General features: G+C 39.4%; 1 protein-coding gene and 1 pseudogene across 2 annotated transcripts; one reads left to right on the top strand and one right to left on the bottom strand.

The window, feature by feature from the left end:
- Nucleotides 1-3,116: 3,116 nt before the first annotated feature.
- Nucleotides 3,117-6,875, top strand: LOC143592015 (arginine-specific demethylase JMJ20-like; annotated as a pseudogene). The gene is made up of 11 exons (XR_013145834.1): nt 3,117-3,393; nt 4,538-4,675; nt 4,773-4,935; nt 5,007-5,124; nt 5,221-5,290; nt 5,381-5,461; nt 5,551-5,607; nt 5,689-5,800; nt 5,868-6,245; nt 6,373-6,500; nt 6,859-6,875. The product of XR_013145834.1 is annotated as an arginine-specific demethylase JMJ20-like (transcript).
- A 47-nt stretch (nt 6,876-6,922) lies between these two features.
- Nucleotides 6,923-9,958, bottom strand: LOC143592010 (protein neprosin-like). Its single transcript, XM_077072034.1, has 7 exons — nt 9,651-9,958; nt 9,478-9,564; nt 9,154-9,378; nt 8,925-9,089; nt 8,618-8,671; nt 7,676-7,822; nt 6,923-7,592 (listed from the first exon to the last, which is right to left on the bottom strand). The coding sequence occupies exons 1-7, from the start codon at nt 9,816-9,818 to the stop codon at nt 7,215-7,217; spliced, it is 1,224 nt and encodes a 407-aa protein (XP_076928149.1). The 5' UTR covers nt 9,819-9,958; the 3' UTR covers nt 6,923-7,214.
- Between the last annotated feature and the right edge of the window lie 4,397 nt (nt 9,959-14,355).

Below are 14,355 nucleotides of genomic sequence, written 5' to 3'. Positions count from 1 at the left end.
ACAACTTGCGCGCGAGGCAGCTTACGAGCTATAAAAATAATGAAGCTTGCGCGCGAGGCGACTTACGAGCTATAAAATAATAAAGCATGCGCGAGTTGCGGCTTATGAGCTATAATATGATGATAATGACTGGCCCACAAGGGCCTCTTCTACGCAGGATGACTATCTCGGCTTGTCTTCAAAATAATAATGGAGGCACAAACGGCCAGATAATAATAATAATGTCATAGGTGCTTGTGCGACTCGTAGCCGAACCTGCAAAAACATATCAACTAAAAGTGGATGTATTACAAGGTTCCCATCCTCGGGCAAATTATGAGGTGTGCCCAACCTACGTTGGCGCGTGGCCGTTTGGGATATTATTAGGCTCCCGACCTTTATGTTTGGCGCGTGGCCATGTGGGATATTATTAGGCTCCCGACCCTTATGTTTGGCGCGTGGCCGTTTGGGATATTATTAGGCTCCCGACCTTTATGTTTGGCGCGTGGCCATGTGGGATATTATTAGGCTCCCGACCCTTATGTTTGGCGCGTGGCCGTTTGGGATATTATTAGGCTCCCGACCTTTATGTTTGGCGCGTGGCCATGTGGGATATTATTAGGCTCCCGACCTTTATGTTTGGCGCGTGGCCGTTTGGGATATTGGCTCCCGACCTTTATGTTTGGCGCGTGGCCATGTGGGACATTATTAGGCTCCCGACCTTTATGTTTGGCGCGTGGCCACGTGGGATATTATTAGGCTCCCAACCTAAGATTCGGATGTCTTCCATCGCGATAATGTAGTGGTGGTATACCACGATAGTCCCCCAGTTCATTGCTGCTAAATAATGTTAGGAGCATTGAAATTGTAATAATAAACTTGTTAATAAAGTTTTAATCACATGGGCGGATGAGGGGCTGTTATGAAAAATTGGAAATAATTCCTTCCTCTTTTAAATCTTTTTGCCTCTGCACGTTCTTGCCACAATTTTGAACATTTGGGATGGTTGCATGGAGTTCGTAATTGCCGGAGTTAGCGTTGAACTTCAAGAAGGTCGCATGCATTCCGCGACGGCGGAGTTTTACCCACCGGATCAGGTTGGTGGAATGTGATACGCGACTGCGCGCAAGCATCATGGCGGTGCGCGTGTAGAGTGGCGGAAGGGTTGATCTGCGACTGCGGTGGCAGAATGTTGATCCGCGGTGGCGCGCATGCGACGTGGCTTGTATTCCACCCTGCTATAGTGGCGCTGTTGCGTTACAATGGCGCTGTTGGTATGCTAGTGTGTATGTGATCCGCGGTGGCGGGTGTTAATCCGCCGTGCCTGTTTTTGTCCGCCTACGCGCATGAGAAAGCGGTTGACACGCCGTGAACGGATTACAAATAACAAGCATGGTGGTCTTCGTGATGGCGGCCTTCATGTCTTCCCACTTGAACAGTGATGCGGATGCAAGAAACCAAATTTTTGGAGGCGCCCATCCATAATGACGCGGTGTTGTTCCGCGACGGCGCCCATGCATATGGCGCAGTGTTCTTTTGTGACGTGATTGCGTAGTGGTGATCCGCAAGTATGATGGCGGTGTGTTGTTTAGCGATGCGCATGCACGGTGGCGAGGTGTTGGATTGCGGTGGTGCGGTGCTCGGCGCCAGCGCGCATGCGTGATGGCGCGCTGCTGCTTCATAGCGGTGGAACTCATGCATGGTGGCATGCACCATGGCGGCCAGATGGTTATCCGCGGTGGCGTGTACGCGTGGTGGCGCAATGACATTACGCGGTGGCGAGGTTCACTTGTCGTGGCGCGCATGAATGTTGACGGAATGTTAATCCGCGTGTGCGCATGTATGGTGGCGGAGTATTGACCCGCGACGGCGCATCGTGATCCGCGGCGACGCGCTGCTGCTTCATGGCGGCGCGCTGTTGCCTCAAGGTGGCGCGAATGAATGGTGGTGGAATGTTGATCCGCGACGGTGTGCATGCATGGTGGCGGAGTATTGGCCCGCGACGGCGCATCGTGATCCGCGGCGACGCGCTGCTGCTTTATGGCGGCGCGATGTTGCCTCAAGGTGGCGCGAATGAATGGTGGCGGTGTATCGAACCGCGGTGGCGGTGTTTCGAACCGCGGTGGCGCACGCGTGGTGGCGGTGTATCGAACCGCGGTGGCGCACGCGTGGTGGCGGTGTATCGAACCGCGGTTCAATCACCGATGGTTTTCCGAGAAGAAGTGTGTATCGACTTACTTGTATACGATCAACGTTTCTCGGGTACGAGTGTGCTATATCACAGATGGTTTTCCGAGATACGAGTTCTTCCACCTACAAAACGAACAGCACCGTGAGCTTACCCCTCAGAAAGGGACAGAGGGGTCCTCTTTGGGGTAACCCTCCGGTGTGAGAATCAGATATTGTAGGAGAGGATAATCAGGATGTGAAAATGAGTAAAGGACTTAGAATATATTTTCTTGCCTCCCCAACTGTTGAGGTCGTGTGGTATTTATAGTTTTAGGGTTTTCAATGATTGGGCTCAGACCCAATTAGTGCCTTTTTGGCCTCCTCCTATTGCTTCGCGCCACGTGTACTTAGGACACCTGGTGCTTTTTCATTGATTATTCTCTGACCAAGGTATTTCACCTGACCCATGTGCCATCACGTGGTGGCACATAGGCTTTGCTGAGTTGTCCACCCTTCATTGGCATCTACATCAGCACATTCTTTATTCCTTAAAAGATACCTTCTGAAAGGTTGTCTGATGAGTACAATCATGGTTGTCCTTATCCTGATTTGGATTAGACTATTGTCTCATTTGTTGTGTGTCGCTTACGCGCGGCCTTTATGCGCCTATCCCGGGTCTTCTCTTTATTCTCACACTAAATGTGTGTGTTGTGTGCATATGTGATATGCGTCACGCGCAGGTGTTTCATGCACTTGCGCATAGGTTTTGGCTTTGTGTCTTCATGACATCCTGATTTCAAGCATTTTGTCTATATCTTGTGGGTTGACCCGCCCCTCTCGATGTTAAGGCGGGTGTATACCCGTATCATGGACTAACTCTCCAAAAGAACGAGGGTTTATTAGTCATTTTGGTGTAATCTACACGACTGTGAATTAATTAACAGTTCGAAGCTGCCGGAGATTCTCAAATACGGTTTCCTCCGGCCAAAATAAAACCTATTGATCGGAAAATAAAAAGGCATGGGATTGAATATGAATATAACAGGAGGCATAGAGAAGGTGAACGGTAATGAAATAAGTTACAGTGATTTTGCAAATAAATACCTGTCGAAGAACGAACCGGTAGTTATAACCGGACTCATGTCCGATTGGAAAGCTTGTAGAGAGTGGGTGGTGGTTGATGACGGAATAATATGACCTAATCTTCACTTCATTGCCTCCAATTTCGGTGATTCTAAAGTTCAGGTACATATGTTTAAAACCCTAGGTTTAAGAACTTGCATTTGTAAATTAGGTGAATATGATTGTTAACAACTTGTAAATTTAGCGGTGTAAACGAGCCGAGCCTAGTCAAGCTTGACCCGTTTTGATTTACCAGGGCTCGAGCTCAACTCATGAGTTTTTTTTTAAGTTGATACGGCTTGCTTATTATTTATTAATAAATATATATATATATATGGTAGTATATTATTTTTATATATTTTGAGAAAAAACTTAAACGAGCATATGCTTGGCTCGAGCTCATGTAGCACCTTAAACGAGCCAAAAGTCAGTGGTGCAGTGTGAAATTAATACAAAGAAGTCCAAAAGAGGTTAAAACTTAAAGATATACAACGCTCGAGCTCGGGCTCGATAGCTAAATGAGCTTTATTTGTGGCCTGGGCTTGGCTCGAGCTCGAAAAATCTCGGTTCGTTTATTATTTGTTATAAGTTTATATATGTTTTATATTTTTAATATATATTTTGAGAAAATCTTAAACGAGCCTAAGCATGGCTTGAGCTCGTGTAGTACCTTAAACGAGCCAAAGCTTGGCTTGAGCTCGGTTGTGCAATATGAAGTTAATACAAATAAGTCCGAAAGTGGTAAAACTTAAAATACACAAGGCTCATTAAGGCTTGACGAGCCTATACAAGCTTCCATTACAAGCGGACCGAATGCTCGATAAATAAACGAGCTTTATTTGAGGCCGAGGCTTGGCTTAAGCTCGAAAAAGCTCGGCTCATTTAGTATTTATTATAAATATACATATGTTTATATATTATTAATATAATTTGAGAAACCTTAAATTTGCCTAAGCTCGGCTCGAGCTCGTGTGTAAACGAGCCAAAGCTTGGCTTGAGTTGGGTTGTGCAATGTGAAATTACTACAAAGAAGTCTAAAAGCGGTAAATTTAGAAATACACAAGGTTTGTTAAAGCTCAACGAGCCTATACGAGTTTCCCATACAAGGCTCAAGCTCGATAACTAAACGAGCTTTATTTGAGACTCATGCTCAGCTCGAGATCGAAAAAGCTTGTTCGTTTCGAGCTTATTATGATATGAGCTCTAGAGGCTCGGCTAGTTTGCACTCCTATTTGTATTGTCATACGTACTGATTAGAATTTTGTAGGTTGCTGACTGCGGTAGCAGAGAATTTAGTGATCAGAAGAGGTTAGACATGTCAGTAGCAGAGTTTATTGATCACTGGCTTAAGCTTTCCACAGTGGAGCATGACAATCTGTATCTGAAGGATTGGCACATTGTAAAGGTGCATTTAAGCTGCTTAAATTAAAAATATTTGAACTTTGAACAATGAACTGAAAGTTTATTTGTTATGCATATTTATCTTATTTAAAAACTTGCAGGAGTACCCGGAGTATACAGCTTATACAACTCCACTATTTTTTCGTGACGATTGGCTAAATTTGTATCTTGATCATTATCATATGCATGAAGACCTTGATACATATCAAAAGAGAGATAACATAAGCTGTTCTGACTATCGCTTTGTGTACATGGGTGCAAAAGGTTAGAACACATTTTCTTGCAAGACCCCTTTTTTGTCTATCGTTTTTTAATTTTTAATATTTTGTATTCAGGAACGTGGACGCCTTTTCATGCTGATGTGTTTAGATCTTACAGTTGGTCAGCAAATGTATGTGGCAAGAAGCAATGGTACTTTCTATCTCCAGACCAACGTCACCTTGTCTTCGACAGGTATATCTGGATTTTTTTGAAGTGTAGATATTTTTTAAAAAAAAACTTGTGCATGTATTCTTTACAAGGTTAAGTTTTGTATGTTTGTACATCCAGAAACATGAAAAATTCTGTATATGATATATTTGAAGAGGTTGATGACACAATATTTCCAAACTTTAAGAAGGTACTTTTCCTTTGTTACTTCGTAGACTACTAAGTAACTAACGTTTACCTATTAATTCACCTTTTATATATTTGATTTGTTTGTATGCAGACTGAATGGTTGGAATGCACACAAGAACGGAATGAAATAATATTTGTTCTTAGTGGATGGTATCATCAAGTTCACAATCTGGTATATAGATTTCATGATGTTTTGGTTACGTGTGTCATTTTTCTTGTATATATCATGTATCATATATGTGTTAAATGTTTTCATTACAGGAAGACACAATATCTATAAACCACAACTGGTTCAACGCCTATAACCTCTCCTGGGTGGTAAGTAGAGCTAAATGAAGCATAGTTATTATGTAAATATTGAAGTTATCATTAAACTTTTGTTTTATATATTTACTATAGTGGGATCTTATGCTGAGAGATTACAAGGAAGCTAGAGAGTATATTGAAGACATCAAAGATATTTGTGACGATTTTGAAGGACTCTGTCAACGGAATCTTGCAGCTAATACCGGTATGTTCAGCTTATTTGGGGCGTTTAGTATCTCTAAATGTGATTTTCTACACTTATTTTAATGCAGGCATGAATTTCTATGACTTTTTCAACTTCATGGTGCGTTTTTCGTTTGCAAACATCGTCCAACTTTGTCATCTTGCTAAAAGCAGCGTGTCTGCCGAATGGCTATCCTCTCATACGGCTCAGCATTTAATCTTCAACCTTGAATCTGTAAAAGATATTGCAGTAAAGATGAAACTCACATGTTTGTCTGAAAATCATAACATTTCACTGGATTTTAGAAGTGTTTCGGAGGAGCCTGCATTCTCGGAACTGTGTTTCCAACTGGAAAGAACATATGCTTCCATACACGATAAACACGAACCGGTTAGTGAAACGAAGAAATTTTTAATGGACGATTTACTGGACACGGGTCTTTGTAAATTGTTGAACACTGTTGTTTGTAATCCTTCGAGCCGGGGGTCTCACCGGAAGCAGCCTCTCTATCCCTATGGGATAGAGGTAAGGCTGTCTACATCTTACCCTCCTTAGACCCTACCATAGCATTGCTATTGGTGGGATATACTGAGTACGATGATGATATGATGTTGTTTGTAATCCTGAAAATCTAGTGATTCTCATAGATGACACCTTGCAGAATCTTGTAATAACATAAAATATAGTGATTTAAATCATTTGCAACTTTAGTTTAAATTATGTGTGAACCCTCGGGTGGGCAAAAGTAAAATTGCACTAATTTTGACGTTATTTTACTAATCTCGTGAAAATAACGTTAAAAGTGGCGGAAGGTTAATCAGGCATCATGTGGTGGCGTTGATAGCCGAAAGACAAGGGCACATGCACCGATCAGCCGGTGTCCCGATGATTGAGTGCTATGTGCCTTATGTCCAAGGCTTGATGCAAAACTACTATCGAGCCGGGGGTCTCACCGGAAGCAGCCTCTCTATCCCTATGGGATAGAGGTAAGGCTGTCTACATCTTACCCTCCTCAGACCCTACCATAGCATTGCTATTGGTGGGATATACTGAGTACGATGATGATGAGTTTAAATTAGTTTATGGAAGTTATGTAATATTCTTACAACTCAATCAGCTAAGACTTGTGAGTTGTGTCTTAGTAGCATGTCGCGTATACGTGGGCCCGCTGTTAGTTAAGGGCTACATATTATGATGGTGATAGAAGGGTGTTTGGTACACCAATATTAGGTCGCATTGATTTTAAGTTCCTTTCAATATCAGCAAGTAGAAAAGAGTAGAAGTAGATATCCAAACCATTGACTTCACTATTAAGCTACGTACTATATATACATAAAACATATAAAAAACAAACCAAACACTTATATGTTATAACAACTAACCATATAACCATGTGACAAATTAGAAAGGTTAATTATATACCAAAATATTTTGTTTATTGACATCTTCCACTCCTACCAGGACCTCCATAATAAATATAATCCCCCCAAACATTATTTTTTCCTGATTTTATATCATAACAATTTGAATAATCAGCCAATAAATGAACATTTGTAAGAGGAAGCAAGCTATTATCCCAATCAACCACCTTCATATTTCTAAAATAAGAAGCTTTCCCAAACCCTTCATCCGCAAAATGACCGCTACCCATTTGCGTTGTAGTGTGATGTCCCCTTGATCTCGAGTTCACTATCTCACCTCCAAACTGAACCATACTTGCATGCTTATGTAGATGACTAAACAAGAAAGATGGCCAATAGCCTATAAGTTGTCCCGACCCGAGTTCCAGCCACCAGTGTCCATGTTTAGGGTCCTAGAAAATATTAAGTCAAGCATAGTTAAGTATAATCGATCGGAGATGTTACTATATTAGCTTAAATTTATTATGTAATTTACCTTCCATATCATAATGCTGATATCGAACTGTTTACCCTTGTAAGATGATCTTGGAGAGATTGTCGCACCTATCGCGATCTTGTTGTTTGTTTGAACGAATCCGGAGCATAATAGGTTGTAGCATCCGGTGGTTTGGTATGCATCTGTCTGTAAAAATAATAAATATTGTTTTAAGATTATTATCTACGGAAAATAATTACTACTATATATAATTATGAATTTTGGTGCCGCGAGTGCCCTATTGGGAAACTTGGCGGCACCATGTTGGTCCGCAAATTTTTTTAGTTCAATTATCATATAAAAACTTAAAGGAAACCAACCAAACGTCTTTTTTTTTGTTTTAGTTCCGGTAGCATAACAAACCTCACAGAAACCGACCAAATTCACGCACTCGTCGTCTCAATGCCCGTGATCGACAATGCTCAGGTTTAACCAAAGCGCAAGTTATTGACCGCCCCCCCCCCCCCAATTGGCCACTGGTCCACCTCAACTTTTATATATATATTTTTTCGTTTTTTAGCTCCGGTACCGTAACGACCGTAATCAAAACCAATCACATCCGTGTCGAGTTATTGCCTCAATTCCCGGGACCGACAACACTTGGGAACCGTCCGCGTTTTCCGACCAAATAAACATCATTTTAAATATTTTGTTTTTTGTTTTACATTAATTTGACGAATTAATTTTTTGGGTTTTAACACTCAAATTTTACCAGTGGTGTGTATACCGTAACGAACGTATCGGATACCGACCAAATTCGCGTCGACCCACCATAGTAAGGCTCGGGTTTTACCGACGCTCGGATTTTAACGCTGGTGATTTGTCAGCTGCCCTGGCGCATTGCGCCAGGTAAAAAAGACAAGTTATATATATATATATATATATATATATTATGCCAAGTTAAGTAGAAAAGATTTTTGAGGTATATATGTATATACTTACAGTCCAGTAAGTAAAAAATCTTGGGTAACCATCTCCATATAACTCCAGGCTTACCTGAGTAATCATCAATAAATAATCGTGCTAAACGAAACGTGACAAAATTAACCAAGAACATTAGTTAAGATTTTTGTTCTGTGTATTAACCACATTTGTCATGACTCATGAATGTTATTTGCATATAAGTTGCTATAGCATGCATCCTTTTTAACTTAAAGAAAAAAAACACTATATTTTCAGTGTAGAAATGACAAATTAATAAGTGTATTTGTAATATTAATACATACATAAATTAAGTTTTTGAAATTACCTGCCAACCGGCTTCTACGGTATTCAAATCATTTCCAAACGAACCGGAGATAACCCACAACTGCGATAAACTGAATTCATATGGATTGGTAACCGCGGGTGTCCATACATTTATACTAGCTTTAGCTCCATAATATTTATCTCCATTCACAAAAGCAACTGCATGCTACAATATAAATTATATCAATAACCATACTATGTGTAACATTTAAGTTAAACTTGGTGTTTACTTCATGACCGCTGCTCATCGTGTCGTGCCTGACATGCCTAATGATCTTTCTTCCATATCGGTTTAGAGAACTTGCTCGTAAAACGTCGGTTTGTGTAGTTCTTCTGATCGGGACCGTGCCTTTGGGGCAGGAGTCATTGGATTGTGTCCAAAGCTGAAAAGTGGGAATGGTTTCATCACTTGTGGTATGTGACTTGTGTCCTTTTGGCCTCTCCAATGGTGGTTCCTAAAAGTTTATTAAAAAAACTAATACTGTTTAAGATCATATAACACTTTCTATAAATAGAAAGCACCAAAATTTACGGAATAGAAAAGGCGAAAGTACCAATAATTTTTGTCCTTTGAGTTTAGGATGATCAAATGCAGGTTGAAGATGAGAAAGAACACAATCTATCAAGTCTCCATCAGGACTCTACACTTTCAAAGAACATTAAATAATATAACTTTTGTAGTTTTTTTTCACATTTAATATACTATAAAATGAAAAAAAAATGTGACTTGAATGGTCTTGATTGAAGGCTTGTTGATCTTCTTGAGATGATCTTTGATTCTCTTTATCTTCTTTAACTCTTTCACTTGTTTGAAAGCGGTTTCGTTCTTTGGTTCAACGGGTACAAACACGAGTAGTACACATATGAAGAAAATGGAAGAAGAAGAAGAAGCCATGTTTGTTCTTTTGGTATTTGGTTGTATTCTAAGGTGGGTGTGTTTCAAGAAACAGGTTTTGGTTTTATTACAAGATTTTGTCACATAGAGAAAAACATAGAAACTGCAAATGCATACAAGACTGAAGACAGAACTACAGGAGATGAAGCTTGAAGCTTCAGTCCTTTAAAAGACAAAAGAGTTAAAGTGTTGTTTTGAAATAATTCATTTTTACTTACAGGTAGAGAAAAAAAGAAACCCCACAACACTTTACACTCACATAACAATTTATATATAATATACTAGTATTATGTATATTCCTACATTTTTTCCTTCTAAACCAACCAAATAATAAATGGGATATACTAATTGTATTTTATATTATTAAAGTGTATGTGGCTTTATCAATGGTTAAATAAATAAACTTTTGAGAATATAAACTACAGATGTATGTTTGGTTGGAAATAATGGAATAAAGTGGGAATGGAATGAACATGTAAATAAAATAGAGCATTATCATTTCTTTGTCTTATTTGTTTAACACATGTGAATGAAATTAATAAATACTTTATATTGTTTGGCATCCAAAAAAATTGTAGTAATAAAATAGAAATAATAAAAACATTCCAATCTCAATATACGGAGTTGTAACATCCTAAATATTCTAATAATAACTAAAGAAAGTTGCGTTAAATTGTCGTGCGTTTAATAATATTAACTAACGTCTAATATGGAAAAGATCATGGACTTGGATTTAATTAAGATGGATTAAGGGTAATGAGCCTTAGGTCCATGAGCCTTAAGGGGTATAAATACCTCCTTAAATCACCCTTAAACCCTAAGCCATCATTCATTTCCATCTTATTCTCTATACATTCAAAACACACACACATACACTACACCATATTTCGGCCGAGAGAAAGAGAGGTGAGGTCCGAGCAAGCACACGCGATTCAAGATAGATACAAGATCTAGAGCCCTTAAGCAAGCTAACCGAGACCGAAGAACGTATAAAGGTAAGCCGTTTTACCTTTAAAGTTTACATTTTTATACACGTTTAGTCTTGAAACTTGAACCTAGAATAGATCGAGTATAAACGAAAGATAAAGTTGTAAACTTGATAGTAAATATGAGTGTAATGAACCCGGAAATGGAAACGGCTCGATTAAATGAACCCTTAAACTAGTATTGATCGTTTCGAGCTTAAAGGTCCGAACTTTATGCATTTTCGGGCCAAATCTTATTCAAAAACGACCATAGGGTTGATCGTGAGTTGGTTAAATATCGTATCCAAAGATTTCGCGTTAAAACGGTGATGGTTATGGGAGTTTTGGATGAGCCGTAGTTGCTGCTGGGCAACTTCGCCTGCAACTAACTTCGCCAAGCAAGTTCGCCCAGCATGTTCGCCAAGCAAGTACGCCTGTCTTATATGTTCGCTCAAGCATATAAGTTCGCTCACTGCTAACCTCGCTGAATGTTAACTTCGCCACAATAAGCTCGCTGGCCAACTTCGCTTGTTGTTAAGTCCGCTTAACAACAAGTTCGCCAACCTTAAGTTCGCTTGGATGTTAAGTTCGCTGAGGTATAAGTTCGCCAATGTTAACTTCGCTGAACAGCAAGCTCGCTAATGTTAAATTCGCTTAATATTAAGTTCGTCAAAAGTTAAGTTCGCTGAGAATGAATTAAAATCCTAGTGAAAAATGCGTTTAGACAGTTAATGAAAATAAAATTTTTCCAAGCTAACCTGGCAGCTCGACCCCAGCCAGGGGCTCTGCCCCTTGGACCCTGCTAGGGGCTGCCGCCCCTAGAACCCCGCTGCCAGGGGCGCTGCCCCCGGACCCCCGTTCGTTGTGGGTTATAATTGAACTAGAAACACAATATAGATAGCGATAGATGATTGATACGTGTATTGTTATACAGTTAGCCGTGTACAGCTCAAGAAGGGAATAACAATTAACGGTGAACGTAACCGTGTTCAGGTGAGTTTCTAGCCCCATTTATGTGTTATGTTTTCGAGGCTGTGTGCATACTCAATATGTTTGTTAATACGCTTATCCTAAGAGATAAGTGTATGCATTATGTGAATAATGTGAAATGTCTGAATGATTGCTTGATGGTACGTGAACGATCTTCGGATATTGCACGTACTGTCAGGTTGTAACGCTATGTATAAAGTAAGTATGATATGTATGCTTATGTGTATGAACGTGATAAAGTTAATAAAAGAATGAAAGGATGGTTGTATGGTTACGAAAAGGGTACCGAGCCCTAATAATACTCGAGGTATGATGTATGGTTGTATGGTAACGAAGAGGGAATCGAACCCTACTAATATTCGAGAACTAGGGAACCGAACCCTACTAATATTCGAGGAAAGAGGGTACCGAGCCCTAATAATACTCGAGGAAGGAGGGTACCGAGCCCTAATAATACTCGAGGAAGGAGGGTACCGAGCCCTAATAATACTCGAGGAATGTAGGGCGTAATGCTCTTTATAACGTAAGATATGAAAGCAAGTTAGTACAAAAGAAAGTATGAAAGTATGAATGAAAGAATATAAGTTTGTGTGTATTGTATAATGTATGATTAACTAGAACTCACTCAGCGTAGCTGACTTTTAGTATGCACGCAGGTGAGTAGGATGAGGCAGCTCGCTTGAGGGGACACGTGGCGTTGAATAAGAGACTGGGGCCTTACAGGAGTATTTTTTTTCTAAAAAAAAATGATATGGCGACGATGGTGGTGGTAGCTCCAGCAATGAAAATGGTGGTGGTGGTCAGGTGGCAGGGGCAGAGGTTGTGGTGGTGGCAGCATTGGTAGTGATGGCAATGGTTTGGTGGCAACGATGATGAAGGCCAAGCAATGACAATGGTGGTGGTGGTCATGGTCAGGTGGTAGTGGTAGCGCTAGTGGTAAGGTGGTGGTGGCGACGGCGACAGTGGCAGTCAGGTGGTGGTGGTGGCGATGGTAGTGGCGGTGGTTGTTGTTAGGTGGTGTTGAGAAAGTAGGGTGATGGAGGAGTGGGATGAAAAAAAAGAGGGGGGGGGAGAAGGAATAGTTTTGATGAAATGAGATTCCATGTGTAATGGATGATTCCATTGCGTCGAGCAACCAAACAACATTTTTTTCATTCCCGTGTAATAAATCATTTCATTTCCCCTGTCATTCATGTATTTCAAACGCTACCTTATTGAATTAAACGATTAAAGAAGGAAAAATGTGGTGTATCCTAACACAACTTCTTAATTTAACAATAGTTCCCACACAAGTACATCTAAAGTTAATATGTTTAAAACACGTTAGTGATATTTAAGATGTGACATTTTTCATAACAGAGTATCAACATAACGATGTAGGTTTCACTTAACGTGGCATGGATCAAGTTATATTTTAAACTATGCATTTTGGTTAGTTTTATTTGTATGAAAATATGTCATGAACAAACTATAACATCAAGAATTATGGCAATACTATCCCCATATACAAATTCCAAAACATGTCTAATCCTTTTACTTTCCAATGTTACCCTGAATGTCTATGTCACAAACATAATCATATCAGAATATTTGGAGTGTAGTGTCATATATTCAATTGCATTGGTATCTAGAGTTAAGGTGCTAATCAAATTGAAGTATAATAACTAAGATTTATATTATACGAATCAAAGATAATTGACATTTGACATAATTGGCAAAACTAACTTCATATAAATCGAGTATATATCGAAGGATTTGTAGCCTGACAGCACCTAGGTGTGTGACAAACTAACACATGTGTTGTAGCTTTAGATAATGTGACTTTCTTAATACACGACACGAATGTCATTATCGACATTATGAACCTAAAAGGAATGTTTAATCATTATTTGCATCATTTTGCCTAGTTTAATTTTGTATTCTTGCAACTTCTTCTCAAAAGTGTGAATTGAATAACATAGAAAAGCAATTGTGAATATTATCCATTGATAACCTTATTGCTAGTGACATCATGCTTCTCATAATAGTTCTTTGTTCATAAATGGTTGTACATCCATAATAACTATACGACTAGTATTTAAAAACAAATGAATCAAATGTTCATCCTCTTGCCTTTCATTATTATTAAACTACTTTAATCATAAATGTCAAGAACACCTTTACCTTTTGTACTACCAACATGAAAGTCCCCATTGTTGTGTTGTAGCTTTATCCAAAAGAGATTGTTGCTTCACATGGTTGTATGTAGTGCATAATTATTTGTACCTCAAGTTGTCAAAACTCAAAAGACACTAACTTTTTAAAGCAAATAATAGAAAACTCATATTTCTTTATTGTCATTTGGACCCTTTGAGATGACCTAGGACACATGTTTATGGGCCCTCTGAGCTTCTTTTGCCCTCAAGGTTTTAGGCTAAAAATCTTTCCCACTTAAAAACAACAATAATTATTATTTAGTTATAATTAGTTAATTTTAAGTTTTAAGGAAACACAAATGACAAACAACAATGGAAACCATAACTATTATTTTCCATTTAAATGTCATGTTTTCTTCATATTTAAAATAGACGGTGTTACTAAAT

Source organism: Bidens hawaiensis, unplaced genomic scaffold, assembly GCF_021521415.1.
Source record: "Bidens hawaiensis isolate Kalapana, Puna unplaced genomic scaffold, B.hawaiensis_p1.1 tig00040272_1, whole genome shotgun sequence".
Taxonomy (NCBI): domain Eukaryota; kingdom Viridiplantae; phylum Streptophyta; class Magnoliopsida; order Asterales; family Asteraceae; genus Bidens; species Bidens hawaiensis.
The sequence above is the reverse complement of the archived record's forward strand: the minus strand, read 5'-3'. Positions and strand labels throughout refer to the sequence as shown.

Coding starts and splice junctions, on each gene's coding strand:
- LOC143592010 (XM_077072034.1), bottom strand. CDS start 9,818: ATGGCTTCTTCTTCTTCTTCCATTTTCTTCATATGTGTACTACTCGTG. Junction 7,823..8,617: donor GATTTTTTACTTACTGGACT/GTAAGTATATAC, acceptor TTATTTTTACAG/ACAGATGCATACCAAACCAC. Junction 7,593..7,675: donor TCAGCATTATGATATGGAAG/GTAAATTACATA, acceptor AATATTTTCTAG/GACCCTAAACATGGACACTG.